Source organism: Topomyia yanbarensis, chromosome 1 (assembly GCF_030247195.1).
Source record: "Topomyia yanbarensis strain Yona2022 chromosome 1, ASM3024719v1, whole genome shotgun sequence".
NCBI classification, from domain to species: domain Eukaryota; kingdom Metazoa; phylum Arthropoda; class Insecta; order Diptera; family Culicidae; genus Topomyia; species Topomyia yanbarensis.
Genome location: NC_080670.1, coordinates 60,837,762 through 60,859,294, shown reverse-complemented (window position 1 = coordinate 60,859,294; position 21,533 = coordinate 60,837,762). Strand labels below are relative to the sequence as shown.

General features: G+C 40.8%; 1 protein-coding gene across 1 annotated transcript in view; it reads right to left on the bottom strand.

The window, feature by feature from the left end:
- LOC131677736 (proteoglycan Cow) overlaps positions 1 to 21,533 on the bottom strand; it is a 373,287-nt gene that overhangs the window by 3,614 nt on the left and 348,140 nt on the right. The window contains exons 7-10 of the mRNA XM_058957754.1: positions 14,195 to 14,317; positions 13,915 to 14,092; positions 13,078 to 13,467; positions 12,875 to 13,015 (exon numbers count right to left, since the gene is read on the bottom strand). Coding sequence (XP_058813737.1) covers positions 12,875 to 13,015; positions 13,078 to 13,467; positions 13,915 to 14,092; positions 14,195 to 14,317 — 832 coding nt within the window. The remainder of the gene's footprint in view (positions 1 to 12,874; positions 13,016 to 13,077; positions 13,468 to 13,914; positions 14,093 to 14,194; positions 14,318 to 21,533) is intronic.

The following is a 21,533-nucleotide window of genomic DNA, read 5'->3' as shown; positions in this document are numbered from 1 at the left end:
GCATTGTTTGGGAATAACAATTGATCCAGTCCAAGCGAGAATTTCGCCTGAGAGCCACCATTGCGGTCCACGGCCATCTTTACCGTAACTTGGGATGAGAAAGGAAGTGTTGATGTGGTACTTACTTAACGGAAGGCCCCGACTCAGTGACACTCCCATAAGTACCACGGATTGGATAGTGGGTGGGTTGTTAGTCAGGATTCGCTTCAAGCAAGCGATGCGACTGAGAATATACTTTCGTGCATAAGATGTTTGAATAGTTTATTGACTGAAGGATACGTAAATGTTCTAGGCGTTTAAACTCTGGGTAATCGTCTATCGAAATTGTTTCATCGAAAACAACTTGAACTCCGAACAACCGGCTGTCGGGAGTGTTGTTGACAATGTAAAATGGACCGCAAACAATGAGTTTAAAAGTGGTGTTGTGGAACATTCACAAATTATGTCACGCAAAGATTACCCAACAATAACTAAGTCTCTGTCATATTACCACGTTATTTTTATCCTTGGTCTAATACGAATCAAATGATTTTAGTTTTTGCTTCATTTTGTAGTAGCACATTAATGCCGCTACTTGCAAAAGTATTCATGTTCCATGGAATTTCCTATATACATGGCGCAATCGTGCGTAAAACGGCCGATTGCGTCAAAGCACATCACGTGCTTCCCTCCCATTTATGTCACAATTAGTCATATCTCTTCCTCCTAATAGCGTGGCAGAATTTATAAATCGTCCTTAAGCATATTGTGATCCCGTAACTTGAAATTTTCCACCTCGTTCGAGTAAATGCTGCGTTCCTAAACGATATTAATGATGCACGAATCAAACACCCCCCGTTTCGAAATACTACGTACTTATTCTCAGCTCAGTATAATTAACTGATTAGTTAATGGACTAAAAGTTAACCATTATATATGACCATAAAAAAAAAATTTTATGTTGAAATGATTGCCGCAAATTGGTAATTGGATTTGAATTGATCTTGCGAATTGTCAATTCTCCACCCTCATACATAATTCAAAAGTCATACACTCAGACAAGACCATGCGTATTTCCCACACGCATTAAAGACCCAGTGGATTCGTTACCTAGTTGGTCAAATAAACACTAAACAAACAAATAACTTAGTTTGCTCAGTCTAAAGAAATGTCAGCTCGATTAGCATCAACCGGCGGATACGTGTTCCCTTACAATGCCATCAAATGAAAGTACATTTAAAATTACATACGACAAAATATGTGCAATTCAGAATATAACGAAATGAAGATTGCTTAATTATTTGCATTTAAAAAAAACCTGAAAAATTAGTTGCATAACCAAGGTGGTTCATTTTCAAAGATAGCACTGCTGATGAATCACTTTATAAAAATAGGTGATAAGGGACGCGGACGAAAATAGCTGACCACCGCCAGTGTGTGTGTATGTATGTGCGTATGTGTCAAATAATGTCACTCATTTTTCTCAGAGATGGCTGGACCGATTTGCCCAAACTTAGTCTCAAATGAAAGGTGCAACCTTCCCATCGGCTGCTATTGAATTTTGGATCGATCGGAATTCTGGTTCCGGAATTACGGGTTTCAGAGTGCGGCCACACAGAAATTTCTCATATAAACTATAGGAAAAATTAAAAATAGAATTTTTATTTTTGATGCTAAATGTGTTCAAGGTGCATGAAACGTCGAGATTTGATGCAAACTCGAAAAAAAAATTTTAATACGATTCACTTTTTTGGATTTTGGCACATTTTTGCCTTTCTCATATAGAAAGGTTATGCAATCACTCTGAAAAACGTCAACCTAATCCCGGCCAAATTTTTTTTTTCGACTCGTTTAGGGTTTCTGGATTTTAACAGGGGCGTAGTTGATGGTTTACGGAGAGGGGTTACACCCCCCCTCCCCTCTACTGTTCGCGCCCCTCCTTTAAAAATCTCCTTAAATCACCCCTCAGACCACCACCCCATCCAGCCCTCATACCCCTCCCTTTCAACCCCATCATCTTTAAACCACCACTGTATCACAAAGCATACCAATTTAAGCTGGGGAGTCGTTCGTTCATGGGACTTTCGCCCTCTTCACATACCCAGCCCCGCATGACAAAATGAGTTAGGAAGCAGATAACATTGATCTAATGCTGATTAGGCTAATGGAGCATGATATTTTTTTGTTTCAAGTGTTTCACCGTCGACACGTAGCTCAAGTTCGTGGCTGGCATGCCATTGTGTATAAGTGCAAAGTGTACTAAGAATGTAATGGACATTTCCACAATTATGTTGAACATAAAAAGCCTCCGTGCCATAGTTTAGAGAAATGAGAAAGGCACAATTGCACCGCTAGGTGGATTAAAACAGGTTTTTATTTTTATTTTTAATTGTCGATGAGTCTATCTTTAAATCAGTGTGTATAAGTTTATAGCAGAGTTCCAAACACTCCAGAAGATACAACGATTTGAATGAAATGTACAACGCACACGAACAAAAATATGTAAATTTTTGACAGCTTGCTGAGGAGTGCCATTTTTGTAATAAAAATTTAAGGATAATTAATTTAATTCTAATCGATTGAAAAAAGCCAAAGTTATTCAATATTTCCTAAATTAGAAACATGCTCGCTTGAACTTTGAAGGTGATTGTTGGGTAGCGAATGAATCCCCTGGACTATTATTCTACTATCCCTTGAGCTTTAAGCTCACTTTGACAGATACGAGCCGACGCGCAACCCGTGCCCGAGCGCCAACCAGAAAGACGAACGTATCCAGCCCATCTACTGGACCTTGTCGTCTTCTAGCTGATACAGTTTTCTCCGGTCCCAGGAAACCCCTGGTGAAGAAATTTTTCAAAAAAAATTGGGGCGGGGCTTCACAGTTTAAAACTAAAGCTTTGTATGGAGAACTAAGGTCAATGAAAACGGTCATCTTAGATTTTCGCATATAGTCATACATAAAATGCTTACATGAAAAACGGAATCTATGCATTTTTTTAGCTCAAGCTGACATCATTAAGGGGGTCTAGCGTTTGAATATTGATTTCATAATAATAAAAAATGCAAAATTCGTCGGAATATGTCTAAAATTAGCAAATTTTTTGAAAAAAAAACCGGTGCTGTTTGTACGAGTACACGGCTGATATTTTGGTGGTAGGCAAATTCGAATGTTATTTGAATAGGTCCGTGCAAAAATAACTTCCCCTGACGGTGGTCGATCGGCTCCCCGGTTCAAAGTTAAGTATATCCAAGCGCGGCCACCGGGTCATTCGTGATCTTCTTCCGGATCAAAGACAAAAAGTATTTGAATCTGCTGCAGATTTCTCGAGTTCTGATGGATCGGTATTCGGCCGTGACAGAAATATCGAAAATTCGCCCTGAAAATCTTCGGGTGGTTGTAACCAGTTTAACTCGGGCAAACGATATTGCTGGCTATGGGCCTTTTACGGAGGAGTACAGGGTGTAAATACCAGCCTCTACGAACATCTATTCCAACATGTCTACTTACGAAGACGACTGTGATGAACCCCAGGAGGTAAGATCTTCTACTGTGCCTACAAGCAATAGAAAAAGGAGAAACATTTCCTTTCCCAAGCTTCGTCGCAACGACCAGAAGGTGTCTCTTCATGCCCCCCCCCCTAAAATAACTACTCTCGCCCAAAAAACATCAAAAACCTCAAGTGTTCCCATATCTCAACCAGAGAAAGAAACCAGCGCTGGCCTAATAAATTTCTCTGCCATTGTGGACCGTATTTTTACTGCACTAAATATTTCCAACCCTCTTAAAAGCATCCGCATTAAAAATATTTTTTATGCCGTCTGGCCCCTCCTTTCAGCGATTGTATTCGATGGTTGATTCATCGAACGAGGTCATGGATTTAATCAGTTTTCTACAGTGGAATTGCAGAAGCATCATCCCGAAAATCGATTTCTTTAAAATCTATTCCTCTTAGAGCCTCAGTAAGCCACCAACGGCTTTGCGATATTGCGGAACTCCTCCTCACACTGAGATTAGTTTTAGGTGACTTCAATTCCCACGGTACGGCATGGGGTTGCCTTCATGACGATAATCGATCTACCTTACTCCATGAGCTCTACGACAACTTCAATATGACCATTTCGAATATGGGTGAAATGACACGGATTCCTATCCCTCCTGCGCGTCTTAGCGCCTTAGACATGCCCCTCTGCTCGACATCGCTGTGGCTAGATTGCATGTGGACTGTAGTTTCTGATCCCCACGGCAGCGACCATCTGCCAATCGTAATTAATATTGCTAATGATTCAGGGCCATCGAATACAATCAATGTTTCGTTTTTCGTATGAAAAAACGAAAAAGTAGAGTCCGCGATTTCCGGAAAAGTAGAGTCGACACAAGAGCTTCGTTTGGAGGAAGGCTTGATTCTCGATACCGCGATTCAAGCTCAAACTAAACGCGTACCAGACGCGAACTCTTGCGGGCGTCCTTCCAACCCATGGTGGGACAAATACTGCTCAGACGTGTATGTGGAGAGGACCTCCGCGTATAAGACCTTCCCGGATGACGGGCTGCCAGCAAGCTACCGACAGTACGAGATGGCGGAAACGCGCATAAAGAGTTTGATGAAAGCCAATAACGGTAGCTACTGGCGCCGCTTCGTTGACGGACTAACGAGAGAAACATCGATGAGCACTTTTTGGGACGGGCTCGGTGTTTGTGAAACCGAAACAATACTAACGAGAGCGCGGAATATTCAAACTTTTGGATATTCGAATCCGCCAAGAAGGTTTGTCCGGATTCCGCCCCGGCACAGAAGATCTACCGCGCCGCGTCCCCTCACGATAACGTGAACGAAACAACGTTTTCGATGGTGGAGTTCTCAAATTTAACTTGTTAAAGAATCTGCCAGACTCTGCCAAGAGACGCTTGTTGAATTTATTTAATAATTTTCTTGAGGGTAATATTGTCCCTCAAGACTCGAGGCAAGTGAAGGTCATCATCAGCCTCCGACCACAATTCGTATCGACCTATTGCGATGCTGTCCTGTATCCGAAAGTTGTTCGAGAAAATGATCTTGTTTCGCCTCGACAATTGGGTTGAAGGAAATGGCTTACTGTCAGATACACAACTTGGTTTCCGCAAAGGCAAAGAGACGAACGATTGTCTTGCGTTGCTCTCAACAGAAATTCAGATAGCATTAGTTTTCCTAGATATAAAGGGGCCTTCGATACAGTTTCTATCAATATTCTTTCTGAGAAGCTGCACCAGCATGGTCTTTCACCGATTCTAAACAACTTTTTACTAAACTTGCTATCTGAAAAACACATGCATTTTTCGCATGGTGATTTGTCGACATCACGAATTAGCTACAGCATTAGCACCCTTCTCTACATCTTTTACGTGAATGACATTGACGAATGTCTTGTCAATTCCTGCACGCTAAGGCAGCTTGCAGATGGCGGTGTGGTCTCTATAACAGGTCCCAAAGCCGTCGCAATTTGTCTGCTTGGGCCCTCCAGCTGGGTATCGAGTTCTCCACGGAGAAAACTGAGCTAGTCGTATTTTCTAGGAAGCGTGAACCAGCGCAACTACAGCTTCAATTAATGGGTCAAACTATTGCTCAGGATTCAACTTTCAAATATCTTGGGGTCTGGTTCGACTCTAAAGGAACCTATGCACTCGACTTATACGATGAGTCCAGAAGTGCTGGCGGGCGTCCTTCCGCTGAAAAAAAAACGATTTTGGGACCTCTCATATCGATTACTCATCCGATGCGATATCTTGAACCCGTTAGTAATTGTAAATTTCGAGAGGATTATCGAGCTCAATTCTGAAAACCGATTTATGTCCTTGTACTTCGATTGCATGGCATAAAATATCAATCATTCTACATATTATCTCAACCGTGGCAACTTTCCCCTGGCTTCTGATTCAACTCTATTCTTCGACACATCCATGAAGGACGAGATTCGTGGAATCCCGGATCACACACGTCCGCAAGTGATCTTCCTAGTAAATTTCGAGAAGTCGACTACAACAAGATGTTTTACACCGACGGGTCAAGCCTTAACGGATCCACTGGCTTCGGTATATTCAATTAAAACCACAACTCAATGATCCTGCTTCAGTTTACGTCGCAGAACTTGCTGCTATTCAGTATACCCTTGGGATGATTAATACTTTGCCCACCGCCCTTTTTTGTCTCGGATCGCCTCAGGTCAATAGAAGCTTTTCGTTCGACGAAACCTAGAAAGCACATTTTATATTTTCTGGGGAATATCTGGGAGCGCCTGTGTGCTTTGTCTGTAAGATTGTACAAGATTACCTTAATTTCGGTTCCCTCGCATTGCTCCATTTCAGGTTATTAAGAAGCGGACCATTTAGCTAAACCAGGCGATTTAGAAGATGACATATATAAAAAACCAATTTGCTTCAGCGAATTTGTAAGTATTACTCATCACAGAATCGAATTTTGGCAAACTTCATGGAGCAATGGGGAACTAGGAAGGTGGCTACTTTCGATAATCCCTAAGGTATCAACGAAGCCTTTGTTCAAGGGGATGGATGTGGGGCCGGATTTCATTCGTGTGATGTCTCGGCTCATGTTCTATCGCTACACGCTGAACGCTCATCTCCGACATATTGGGCTCGCGGATAGCTGTATCTGCACCTCTGACAACGATTAACACAATATCGAACATATTGTCTGGGCATGCGCCGAATACTGTTCTGCCAGATCTATTATCAACTATTGGATTTCCCTCGGGCCCTAAGAAGATTACCCAATATCCCGGTTCGAGATGTACTGGTAAGTCGCGATCTCCTCTATATGTCCCTCGTATACATCTTCCTAAAAACCAGCAATATTTTACTGCCCCTATTATTTTTCTTATCATTCTCAGAAGTGCCCTCTTCCGCCTACCGTACCCCAACGATGGTTTGATGTGACTTCAAGAAGACACAAAACATCTCTGTCGAATGACTTAACAAACACGAGACCTACAGCACAACATTACGCGCAACGCGGTGTGTTCTCTATCCGCATCTGAGCCGTACTACGAAATCGTCTGGTGGAACCCCTGGCGACTCGAGGAAGACCGCCTGGTGCCCCAATATACTGCACCGGAAACTGAAAGTAATATCTTATATAGTATATATATATAAGTCACGACTGCCACGAACTTGATGAGCAACACGACGACGTTGACACACTTGAAACAAACAAAAATATAATATTTAATTAGCTACCATATTTTGAAATGCGGGGTTGTGGGGGACGGGCGGGTATGATTAGTGGGAGGAGGAGGATGCGCCTAGAACCACCTAACATATTTTGATATACGGGGTGGATGAAAGGAATGCGGGTGTGAGATTGGTCTGAGAGGGGCGGTGGTGTTAGAGGCGTGCAGAGGGTGTGAGAGGAAGAAAGGGGAGGGGTGGATGGGGTGTGCAATACTCAACTGCATATTATACCTTCCATTTGAGACTAGGTTAGTGAAAATTGGTTCAGTCATCTGCTTAAGTTCTGCCAGCAACCTGGGACTTCCGGAATTATCGAGAGTGGACAGTATATTTCAAGAATCTTTAATTCGCCGTTAGTGATCTAGGCAAGCGAATCGGAGTAATTTGATGATCACTTCAATAGATTTTTAAGCTATGAGGTATTACGAATGTACCGGTTTATATGAGAAATTCCTATGTGACCGCAATAACCAACCTGTAACTCTCGAACCAAAAGTCAAAACTGAATAAAATTCAATAGCAGTAAATGGGAGTATTATATCTTTCATTTGAAATCTAGTTTGTAAAAATCGGTTAAGCGTTTGCTGGGAAATAGGTGTGACATTAGCTCAGAAACTTGGTGAGTTCCCCGAGGGCATCAAGAATCGTCATATGTGGCCAATGTGGTCAAAGCTACTTTGATTGGTCATTAGTGATCTAAACCCGCAAATACAAGTAATGTTGAACGTATTTGAATATGTATTACATCATTCGGACATCACAGGGTTACCAGTTTATATGGGAATTTTCAGTGTTACCGCACTCTTCAATTCAAGTAATTCTGGAACAGGAGGTCCGATCAACTAAAAATTCAATAGCGTCTTATGGAGCGTTGTACCGTTCATTTGAAACTAAGTTTGTGTAAATTGGTTTAGCAATCTATGAGAAAACACACATATATACACAATGGCTCAAAAATACCCAGGCGCAAATCATGGGAACTTTTTTATTTGTTGCTGAAAAAAGTTATTGTCCGTGATGGGATCAAAACCCCGGAAGATCACATTCGACCTTTTGCGATTTGTTTTTTGGCCGTGGTAGGACCTTAGCCAAAGTAAAGACGGGATGTGTCGAACCAAAGTGAATGTATTCTTAATTTTCAATATTGCCCAAGTAACCAATAAGCATTATAACGTAGCCTAATATCTGCTTTAGATCCACATATAAAGCTGTCCTAAAAAGCCGTGAAGCCCTAAATACTTATGTAATGCTGATATTATGCCAGAAAAGGCGAAATATAGTGCTATTACTGTGCAGAGATTGACAGCTCGTTTCTGCAGTACTAATACTATTATATAGCAAAAGCGTACAAATGTCAAATTTGAAAGCCTTATATTGGCACTACTAATGCTATTAAAAAGCTTCAGTTGGTTGTTATTGTCCGCCATGGTTTTAAAACCATTTCTTATGTTGCCTTTCGGTATGATGAGTAAAAAGGAAAAATTTTAAAATAATATATTCTGTTTAAAACAGTAATTGACTCTGTTCTAATGCATTGTAATGAATATCCTTAATAAGCTTTCGTTCTCACGTGATATTAATGTTTACGAAAATTACCTTTAGTAAGTCTCGAACTGAGGTACCTTGCCTCGTCCTTCACGGTAAGTACGCTGAATTTGCTTCCTGGACTATATTACATATGGTCGATTGAAATGAAATATGCCGAATATAATCTTCAAGAAAAGTTGAATAACAAATAAACCCACAGCATTACAATAGCATTATATCAGCTTTTTATTTGCTCTATAATGGCATTAAATGCACTTGTAAAGCTTACATGCTTTAAAGATCCTTGAATCATGTACGCGTTGTATCAGCTTTATATACGCATATAGAGCAAGCTATAATGCTATATGTCGGCTGTGCAGTTATGCATTATTGATGCTAATATAGAGCTTTATTGCGTTGTTAATGCAGTAATGGAGTTTCAATGCAACATTAGTGCTAATGTATAGCCAATATAGTGCAATGGCTTAATGCTTATGGTTACTTGGGTGTTGTCCTTGAACAAATAAAAAAACTAAATCGTAAAAAACTCATAGGCTCCTGATTAGGCAAAACTTCATATCGGTAATTTTCTATAGAAGCTAGATTCTGGAGCGACCATATTTTCTATCAAAAACTTGGAAAGAGCATTTTTGCCTTTCTCAAAAGAAAGACATTGCAATTGCTCTGAAAACCGACTTTTTAACGGAGGCCGGAGGGCCGAGTGACATATACCATTCGATTCCGCTCGTCGAGTTCGGCAAATGTCTGTGTGTATGTATGTGTGTGCGTCTGTGTGTGTACGCGAACACAATCTCACTCACTTTTCTCAGAGAAGGCTGAACCGATTTTCACAAACTTAGTCTCAAATGAAAGGTGCAACGTTCCCATAGGCTGCTAGTGAATTTCTAATGGATCCGACTTCCGGTTCCGGTATTACAAGGTGATGAGTACGATCACGAAGAAAATGTCGATTTTAATAAATTCTGCAATGAATGTATAATGGTGAAAATTTTTCCAAAATGTGACCACAACTGCTTCGATTTGTAGTACTAGGTCACTACAGCCATTCAAAGTCTTTTTGGTCACATTGGCCACCATCATCGGTTCCGGAAGCCCCGGCGGAAGTATCCAAATTCAGAATAACAGTCACATCAGTTTCTCGGAGATGGTTAGACCGAATGAACCAAACTTAGTTTTAAATGAAAGACGTTGCGTTCCCGTAAATGGATATTAAATTTTATTCCGAACCGACTTCCGGTTCCAGAGTTACGGGTTGTGGCGTGCGATCACATAGCAAATTGTGATTCAAGCCGATACTCCGATGAAAGCAAAACAGGTAAAACTTTCGCTAAAATGTCTCTCAAACACTTTAAATTTGCAGTTCTAGGTCACCGACGCACAGTGGCGTAACTATATCAAATCTATAGCCAAAATAGAAAAAAAAATTATTTGTCCAAATTTTTAGCTTAAATCGTTCTTCGAAAAATACGTTTTGCTTAAAGAGAAAAGCGTTTTCGTTTGATAATTTTTGTGTGCAATAATTTGAAATCAGTGATTTTTTTACACATTTCATTAGCTTGAAAGCATTATCCCACATTTTTTTCAGATTGCTCAAAAACTATTTACCCAAAGTCGATATATAATTCAAAATCGTGCTTTTCATAGCAAACTCCAACAATTACAATCAATTGGGGTCAATTCTTGCTTTTCTTTTTCATATTTGGGAAGGTTTTACAAAAGTGCTCACTTTATTCAATTCAATTTCATATTCGTTAGTAAAAAAAGTACCTTGTCGGGCAATGTCGGGTAAATCCGTTAAATGGAGAAGATTATTTGGAGTGTCCTCTCACTGTTCCACGGAGAAAATATTCCCAATCGATTTTTTACATCTGTTTGAAAATGTCATTTTTTTGCTCAAATATAAGAAGAATAAAATTTAAAGAAAACGGTTTTGGACTATTTAAAAGATCTTATATGACAAGAATAATTTGCGAGCGGTTGACAAATTTAATTGCGTCTGGATAATTGAAGTTTTTCACAAATTTCAATGTATAACTCTTTGTACTTTTGCTGCGGTTTCTGAATGAGGCCTCTGATTTGATGAAAACCGGTAGTGTTCCGGATCTTGAAAGCCCTATATCTACGACCACAGTTGTATGCGGTAGACAAACTTGATTGTGTCTTGATTGTTAGAGTTTTCTGCAACTTTAAGTGTATAATTCTTTGTACTTTTGCTGCGGATTTTGAATTAGGCCTCTAATTTGATGAAAATTATATTCCGGTAATGTTACGGATCTTCAAAGCCCCATATCTCCGACCACAGTTGCGTGCGGTGGACATATGTGATAGCATTTTGTTTCCCTGAAATTCCGCAACTATTGGTGTATATATTGTTATACTTTTTCAGCGGCTTCCAATTAAACGCCTTTTTGGTCGGATTTCTTCCACTGTGCACTGCAAGGAGATTTCATATTATCATATTTTGCTGATAAATTGTCTAAAACCAAGGCAAACCATTTTTCATCACTTGTTATCGCATAATAAAGCTGAAAAACATGTGAAATAATTTTGGCCATAGATTTGATATAGTTACGCCACTGTGCGACGGCCAAACAAACTTTCGTTGACTACATTGACCACCATAGACGATTCCGGAAGTGCCCGGGAAAAGCGGCCATCTTTCAAAACTAGCAAACTTATATCAGTTTCTCGGAAATGGTTGGGCCGATTTTCACAAACTTAGTCCCAAATAGCTATATTATCCCCACAGATGTCTATAAAACATAGCACGGATCGCTTATATGGTTCCAGAAATATAGACTGAACTGTCCGGTCACATATGAAATTCCCATATAAGCCGGAACTCGAAGTTTTCTTCAAAGGGGGCACCCCATGAAATTTCAGAAATCGAATTCGTATTTTTGATGCCAAACATCTTTAAAATGCATGAAACGTCGAGATTTTATGTTATCTCTGCCGATTTCGCACCATTTTTTCAGTTCAATATTACCGTGGCTGTTTTTTCTTTTACAAAATTTTAGAACTCGAATAATGAATGTGATGTATAATAATAAAATGTAATATATGCATTGAAAAGCTTTTAATGAATATAAACAACGCACATATTCTCGTGTTCATGATTGAGAAAGGCACAATTGCACCGCTAGGTGTATTAAAACAGGTTTTGTTTGTTGAAATACACTTAATTTGAAAATAATTTTTGGCAAATTTTCTATTACTCTCACAAATCTCCAAATTGTCCTCTTTCAATGGCTCGCAGGTGGTATTACCCCTTAATTTTAGTTTATCGTGAAATATTAGTAGCTGAAACGTGGCATTTCGGGTACTTAATGATCCCTCTGCATTGTGGTTTTCTCAGCAACATGTCCCAACTAATATTGGTTAATACCAGTCTACCTTTTGCTTTCTTTGCATATATTTTATCTCAATAGGAATATCAATCCCGACCAGGGATGCCAACGGTACCGTTAAACTACATTTTTTTCGGTATATTTACATTTGCACAAGCCGTACAGCCCGCTACAGCGACGCATCACAACAGCTCTTGCCAGAACGGTAGCCAAACCGAGTACATTTTGCCGTACAGCAGTAGAATACATTTTTGTTTTGCTGCTGTACTCCGACTGCTCGGTGAGAGTGTGGCGTAGTAAAGTTTGTTCTCTCGCTTTGTACATTTTTCTCTGCATAGTCAAAGGGAGAGGCCCGCACACGGAAGCGTTGATGCCGGCCGTGGCGTAAATGAGCCGCATTCATTGTAGTCATTTTTGAATAAAAATATGAAAAATATGAAAATATTAAAAAATGTAAAATAAGGAAAGAGAAGCTGTACCGCTCGCGTCTGGTGGCTGTACTGGGGACAGTAGTTTTTTGTCATGTTACTGCTTTGCACACAGGCAGCCGTACAGCGCTGGGCGTCCTGCACTAGCGAATGACAGCAGCATCGAGAGAGAAATGAGAATGTAGGCAGAAAAATTACAGCCTCAGAAAAGGTAGGCATTTTGCATTCTTGATCCCGACTAAAACGGATTTCAGATACAAGTTTCCCAAACTAGTACTTCTCCATGGCTGCTTTTTTCGTGTACAATAAAAGGAATTGCAAGCTCAAAACATCATAATATCACCTACCGCAGTTCGGTTTTCCACGGGTGCGCGTGTTAGCGAATTCAACGCCATGCTCGTCCACACACCAGCACACTCCGACGGCTTGATGGCACTGCGTTGGTTTGTAGAAACCCTGACTGTCGCAATCGGGTGCATATCCGGATCCTGCAGGGCGAAATTAATTATCAATACTAACGAACAGCACTATATTATCCCATCAGTCTTACCACTCAAATCGTTGCCAAGGCGCCTCCGTACGGCGGCACACGGTCGGTCAGTTTTCTCGAAGCAACGGCACCACTCGCGCGGATCAATGGTATTGTCCTGGTCCAGATCGCACGTGTCGATGAACGGTTTTATGCAGCGTTCGTTCTGGTCATGTTCCAAGTCGTACAGCTCCTGTGAAGAAAGTTCCCCATCGTTGTTCAAATCCAAGTGGCCGAACATCCAGCGGGCCTCCAGTTTGCAGGCGGCCGGGAAGTGAACTTTGTTCTTCTGCTGCTGATGCTGACGGCGCTTCTTACTGTCGGCCATTATGACCGAGAACCAGTCCAGCAATCTGTTGCCAATCGCGGTCAGTTGCTGCGGTTTGCACTCGATCGATTTCGTCGGGTAGCCTGAAGTGAATGGTGGGGATACAACGTGGCAGAAATTTAGTGACTTTGTGGGATAGATTAATCAGGGAGATTTGTGTCGTGTGTGTGTATGGAGAAGTGTATGCTGGGAATGAGCTAAATTTGCTAGTTTGGTTTTGGGTTTGCAGCAATGCTGCTGTACAGCATTTTGGAGTGCAACCACGTTGAATAGCCAACTGTCTATAACGTGGTTACATTATTGAAAATGGTTCGTAAACATTTCAGTATTATTAAACGTGAGCTTAATTTAAAGTAAGTTAGGGTGAACATGATAAAAAAATCAGTTGCACCAAATTTAATGGACGGAACGAAGAATTTGGAATGGGAAAATATATTGAATGAAATAAATGATGTAAATAAAAATTAATTAGCATTTTTTCCAGTTTCCTGCACACTTTACTATATTTCACGATTATACTCTTTACTTACGGGCTGCATTGTTGGTGGACTTGGGTGACTTGCTGACCGGTTTGTCGAGCACCTCGTTATACCCACGAATTTTGTGCTTATCCTCGCTTGCCCGGGACGTGGCGGATGAACCGGACGTTCCAACCGAGTTGGATGATGTCAATCCACCGTACGGATCGTACTGGGCCTGCTGGCGGGGCTAATAATAAAAGTAAGAGAACCGTCAAAACTCTAGCCGACATATAAACCTGGCACTGGCTTGCTGGCAGTGAATGGAAAAAAGAAAATCGCTCCAACTCACCTTGCCCTTGTAGGTGGTGTATTTAATGTACTTGTAGTGCTTGTTGTCATACTTGATGTCTTCTGGCGTGAAAGTGTACTGCGAGTTGATGTGGTTGAAGTGGCGGTTCTTTTCTTCCTTCGTCTGAAAACGGAGATGGAAAGGCAAAACATGTTTTAGGTGATATATAATTAGACTGTGTAAGGGTGCAATCATGTTCGCGGTACTTTGTGTTTATTCTAAATCTTAATAGATTCTCTCCATTCTAGCAACTCGATCGGCAACCGCAGAGTGAACACAAAATATACCATACAGGAACTAATTACGAGTTTGGACGTGAAAAATTGGTTGAATGAGTGGAGAACCAGCGCGTAATCAGCGTTGTAAGAAGAGCCGAAGAGAAAAAATGTAAAAAACTAACTTCAACCCAAAGTTTTTTTGTGTCCGGTATTTGTGGGCAGGGTGGAATTGAGTCCCTGATTCCACGTGCTTGGATATAGGGGAAAAAGGTTATCCCCTTTCTTTATCCCAGTGTAATTACAAGCAGAATATGAAAAAGAGTGAAATGAAAAAGTTGATGGGGTTACTTTTGAACCCATTATCGGTATGGATGATGCTCACCGTTGGAAAAAAGCGACGAATATTTGTATAAGTAAGTATAAAGTGTGTATAAAATTGAAAAGGGTGAAAAGGGCAATTAGAGAGTTTTAAGGGAGCTTTAATCTTTATCTTTTGACTTCAGATTTAATTGTATTTCAAACAAATATCTTCGAGAAATTATTTTGATTCTATCGTTCTCTGTAAGTGATTACAATAACATAAAATGCATATCGAGTTTATATGTTTGAAAATTCTAAAAATAAAAGACGTAAGTGAACCACTTGTTTTCCGTTGAAAACTTAGTCGCATAGATTCATCGATTTTCTATCTGCACTGGAAATTTAATGGCTTTATTGGTTTATAGTCATTCGCACAGTGACTCTCAGAGCGTGTAGACGTTTTTTTAAAGTCCCTGCAGTGTAGCGCAGTACAGCAAAGCTAACTAATCAACTTTGAAGGTTATCTTGAGCGTTCTCTCCCTCTTCTTATGTATGCACCCGTTAACCGTTAGTCGACCAGCAGAGTAGTGAAAATGTGTCGTATCTTGTGAAATGATTGGATACCGTTATAAAAACCTGTTTTAATTCACCTAGTGGTGCAATTGTGCCTTTCTCATTTTCCAACCTACGATTCCATGGCTCATTATGTTCAATGCAATCGTGGAAATGTGTGTTACATATTCAGTACGATTTGCACACAGTACATACAATAGATCGACAGCCACGACTTTGAGATACTATGTGTCGACACTAAAACATCGCTTGAAACCAGCGGCGAAGAGGAAGATCCGTTAATAAATCGTCGCTGTTGTGCTATCTTATGACAAGCGCCATTTTGCACATTTCGAGAAAAACGATTTTTAAAGTTTGAGATTGAGTATCTTGAAACTTATAAATGGTATAAATAATTCAAAGAAGACAAATGATGCTTCTATCTATGCTGCATTAATCTCTCAAATATTACGAGAATCGGTTAACTACATTGCGAGTTTTCTTTAAAAATGTAAACAGAAGTCGGTTTCACACATGTCATAGGTGTGTATTGATGACAAATTTTGTATGGCGTGTCATAATCGTGCATGGAAAATTTTCATAGAAAAAAATCATCAATTATTAACTTTTATTCATATCTTTGGCTTCATTTGGTCTATAAACAATCGGTGAGATGCATTTTGAAGGAAATGAGTCAGGGAATCTAGAAAAAATAGTTATTTTTGGTTACAGTGTTGCCAAATATGCTATATTTCCAATTTAAAACTTAAATTGCTTTTTTCTCACAGTTCGTGCATTTTTGTTTCGAAAATGATTATGCCATTGTGTTTATCAGATAGTTTTACATATAAAAACATCTCATACATAAAGATAATTTGAGCCAACCCCCAGACACAGTCATTTGAAGCAAAAACTTAGAAATTTCTCAGCACGTTTCTCGCTATATCTCAGTAACCAAGCAGAATGTCAAAATTCTGTAAACGCCACTTTGTAGAGATTTTTTAGACAAGTAATGTGGCATATCTAACTCAGTTTACCCCAAAATGGCGTTTGTCATAAGATAGCACAACAGCGACGAAATTTTAAACTAGTTATATTTTTAAAGTAGCAACCCCTTACTGCATACTCCTACCTAAGCCTATACAAGCCAAACAAATTTTGGGTTGGATTAGGTTGGTGATCTTTAGAGCGATTGCATAACCTTTCTATATGAGAAAGGCAAAAATGTGCCGAAGTCAAAAAAAGTCAATTTTCATCAAGTTTTTTTTTCGAGCTTGCATCAAATCTCAACGTTTCATGCATTTTAAAGCCATTTACAAATACAAATTCGATTTTTAAATTTTCTCTTACTCCCCCCTTTGAGAATTTTTCATTTTAGTTTATATGGGGATTTGCTGTGTGGTCGCACTCTTCAACCCGTAACTCCGGAACCAGAAGTCAATAGCAGCCGATGGGAAGGTTGTACCTATCATTTGAGACTAAGTGTGCAAATCGGTCCAGCCATCTCTGAGAAACAGAGGTGACATTTTTTTCCACATACACACAGACATTTTCCGATCTCGACGACCTGAGTCGAATGGTATATGACATTCGGCCCTCCGGGTCGGGATTAGTTTGGCGATTTTTAGAGCGATTGCATAACCTTTTTATATGAGAAAGGCAAAAGGTAAGTACCGCTATTATATTACGTTCCCCTTTTCTTGGTTCTTATACTAACGTGCACTGGGCCATAGGTCCGTGCAAAAACGGCTTACCAAGACAATAATGGTTCGCCTCAAGGTGAGATGGATGTCTAAACAAAATCGACTTCCCGGCTCAAGGTATATGTGATCTTCTTCCGGGCTGGTTTGAATTTATTGCAGATTTATTGCAGATATCTCGAGCTCTGACAGAACGATATTCGAACGTGACAGAAATATCGAAAATTCGCCCTGATAAGCTTCGGGTGGTGGTAAACAGTGTGAAGCAGGCAAATTATATGGGTGGGTATGGGGCCCGGACGAAGGAGTACAGAGTGTATTTACTAACTAATCGGGTCGAAGTCGATGGGGTCGTCTCCCATTCGAGATTGAATTGAGCGAATATGCTCAATTGACATTTTTTGAAGACCCCATGCTTCAGCTTGTGAAAATACTGGAGTGCAAAAGTTTGCATTCAGCATCAGTGGCAGCTGATAGAAAGAAGAGATTTGTCAACTCAGATTCTTATCGAGTGATCCTCGCCACCCTATTCAACCACCTCCGCTTTGACAAGGTTCGACTATCTGTTCGCCTTTTCGTGCCGTCGGTCATAAACTGGACTAATTGCAATCAATTGAGACACACAGGACCTCCCAGTGTAGAAATAAGGCTTGTTGTCCAGTCTCTACGCATCGCTCTATCGAGATATAAGTGTTTTGTTTTCGGTCCGTGCGAAAAAGAACAGTACTAATTCGCGTTCAAGGTTATCTTGCCATTCTCTGCTTCTTCGAGGTTTGGACTTTTATTTTCTCTTGTGCGTGTGTTAACCGTTAGGCCGCATTCCTCAACCTTTTGTTCGCAAAGTAAGGATTGAACAAGCTCAGACTAAACGCGAATACTTATCATTATTTCCCAGAAGTGCCCTCTTCCGCCTGTACACCACCGATGCCCTATTCCTCCTTACACCACCGATGGCGATGGTTTGATGCGACTTTAAGATGACGCGAAACATCTCTCTGAGTTAAAAGCAACGGAACCTATAGACCAACATCACACGTGCAACTTGGTGTATTGCCGATCGGCAGCTGAGCCGTCTGGAAGAACCCCTACCGGCTGAAAGAGGGCCAACCGATACCGTTGATCTCCCGTTTATCTGAGACTGAAAGTCAATATTTTCTCTCCGTCATCATTGTCCAGCCTCTTTCCCTTGACTCTGATGCCCAGATATAGGAATCAAATCATGTTTCTTTTACAAGTTCAATTCATACAAAATAAAGAAAAAAATTTCTTCAAGCTTCCCTTTTAGCGAGTGCGAATTATCGAGTTTTACGTTTGACTCCTTCCATGCACAGCCTCCTTGGCCACTTTCCTCGTCGCTGAACGCCAGTTGGTCTTGAACTGCATCTCGCTGATAACTCTTTCACGTCTTCTTGTGGTTCCGCTTGACTATTGCCCAATATTTATCTATTGGACGGAGCCCTGGCGTGTTGGGAGGGTTCATGTCCTTGGGCATCGCCATGATGTTGGATCTGCAATGACAAGGTGTCAAATCCGGCCAAAGCGGAGCGGAACAATTGTGTTGTTTAAAGACATTTTCCCCGGCACTCCAGCACATAAATTATCTGGTTGATGGTGTCGGTTGTGATGAAAATGTCGCTCTTCAAACCACAGATGCCCTACTACACGAGATATTTTTTTTGCGAATTCCGACAGCTTAAAATGTTTGAAAATCCCTGCCACCTTCCCTCTTCCTACTGACGTGCTGTCCAGAAAGCCGTTTAAAGTCTGCCCTGACGTAGGTTTCGTCCTGCTGTACCATGCAATCAAACTTCGTCAGTATCTTCATTTACAGCTTCCGCGATCGTACTCTGGCCAACTTGTTATGCTTATTGTTACGATTTAGAGTAACCACCCTCTTGTAAGTCGACTCCGGCTCGTTTTTTAGCTCGGTGAATGGTTGTAGACGACACTCCCAGCTTACTTTCGATATCTCGGATGGAGAAGTTGGGGTTCCGCTTGAAGCAGCTGAGCACTCTTTTCGTTGTTTTTGCAGCCTCCGGCTTTCGATTTCTCCGATCTAGTCTTCTTTGCTGTCGGCAAACGTTTTCAGAATATGTACTTTTATTACTTTGGCGATAATTGAATTGGCCCCATTCAACAATTTCGCCAACTTGGCGTGCGAGTAGTTCGATTTTTCGCGATGCGTGTGCAAAATTTTGCTCCGTTGCTCCGCTTACTTTGATGCCATTTTTGCCCCCACCACCGAAATTTTTTATTGATATTTGCAAAATGTAATATTTACGACACAATTGTGCCTAATATTTTATATGGAATTCTCAAAGTTTGTTTCGCAAAAGTTATCTTCTGAGAATATTTCCTTGTAATGAAAATTGGCGACAGACCTTTGCAGCACCTTTGGCTCGTTGTGGATGCTATGTCTACCACCGAGGACTACATCGAATAGATCGCGACGAAGCGGAGAGTTAAATGGCTCACTTGTATCGTGACAAAATTGGGAGCTAATTGGTTCACGAAACGGAGATCGGTAACGACCGAAATTCTACTGCTGCTGTGTCACCGCCGGGGAGCTAAATGGCTCAAGTTTGGTATGGACGGTCATCGATTTTTTTCAGTGAAAATTAAAACTCAAGGTAACGGGTAGCAGTTTCGGGAGAAATTAAGGATATGCTTCCGACAGTCGCGCTAGTGCACTGAGCGCACGCTGCTCTGAAATTCTAGCGAAATCGTCTTAGAGCAGCTGCGGTTGCTCGGTCAGTGAGCCATTTGCGCGACTTCCGGCGGGTTAGGGATTGAGGTGAGTTTAACGCCGGGCACTATCCGAGTACATCGCCACGAAGCTGGAAACTAAATGGCTCACGCAAACTGGAGCTGAAAGGCGCATGATATCAGAAGCTAAATGGATCACTGAGACGAAAACTTAAGCAAAACGGCACAGAAATGCCTTGCAGTAACTTACCGCTGGGTAATGCCCGAGTGGAGTTCGTGGTTAAATGGCTCAAGTACACAGAGGATCTATATAGAGTAATATATGTAGAAAATGGCGGAAAGTAAGAGAAATGTCGGGAATTAAATGGATGAAAGGTCGATCCATTGCATGGATCCGGGGTTAACTCGTGAGTAAAAGGCTTCGTGATCGCCAAAATCAACGGCGTCTCAATGTGCAGCTTTTAAGCACCTACAAGGTTCTGTTCAGCTTAATGTTGGAACAGTGAACTGAGCAGTTGATCGGCCGAAAGCCGATAGTCATTGGTAGTGACTTCAATGCCTGAGCTGTGAAGTGGGCAGTGAGTTAGAGGTACGATTGTGCAATGAAGGTTCCGTTACTACATTTTGATGAGGCGGGAGGGAGTCTATCATTGACGTCATATTCTGTAGTGCTGCACTGATGGCAAACATTAGATGAAGACACAGTTTATAAAGAACAGTTGCGCAAAGGCTGAAGCAAATCTACCTATCGAACACTCAAAATGTCTACCTATTGAACACGAAGAATAACAATGCTCGAATGCGTGGGGAGTATCGTTATTATGTGATCATAATTATAAGAAAAAATTCAATGATGTAATATTAACATTATTTCAAACCAGGAATATTTCGCTTAAAGATATAATTATTAAAAAAAAATATATGCACTGATATTTAAATTTCGTACTATTTAAAACACCGGAACAGCTCTGGGTAGTGTTAATAATGTTCCACTGACAGTGGAAATATGAAAGTATTCCTCATAGTTAAAGTGCAGCTAAAATTTTGACAATTTTGTGTATGCATTCCACTTATGTACTTATTCAAATTTATCTTGCGCTGCAAATTCGACTGTTTTTGTCACTCCCCAATCAGACGGCAAGCGGCAAAAATCAATACATTTCGTTCTTAGTAGCGGATCAGTTGGAAACCAGAAAAGCTTGAATTCTTTATACGATGTTATCGTACTAATTTTCACAAAATAAAACTAAACACTTAATTTTAAATTTTAAAATGCGCAAAATTAACTTCTAACTGAAGCGTTCGGATGAAGTCATTTGAAATTTAACTAAAAATAAAAGGTTGCCAAAATTTAAAAAAGATCAATGATTGATCCAATGTTGCCAATCCTCTTTACGCAACTCTACCATTAAAAACTCTGGATGAAGAGTGTGAGAGAACCACACCCACAATAACCACGAAGTGATACGCTACTACATCGTCCAAGGAACCCTGCTGCAGTGCGGAGAAGGACGACTGGCGAGCGAAAGTGGAAGACCTCTTCGTGGAGGCACTTCGGTCGAACTACGAAACCGAGAACGTTGATGCGGCTGATGTAACCAGAAGAATTGTAACGGCTTGTGACACCACAACGCCACGAAAACGGGAGCCACGTAGTAGACGGTGCTTAGCCCCCGGTCCGTATGGAATACCAAACGTGGCACTGAAAGCTGTGATCCTGTTATATCCGGACATGTTAAGCATGATGCTGCAGAAGTATTTGGGCGATGGAAACTTCTCCGAAACGTGGAAGGTACAGAAGCTGGTGATGCTGCTAAAGCCAGGAAAGCTACCAGGCGATCGTTCCTCGTACTGGTCTATATG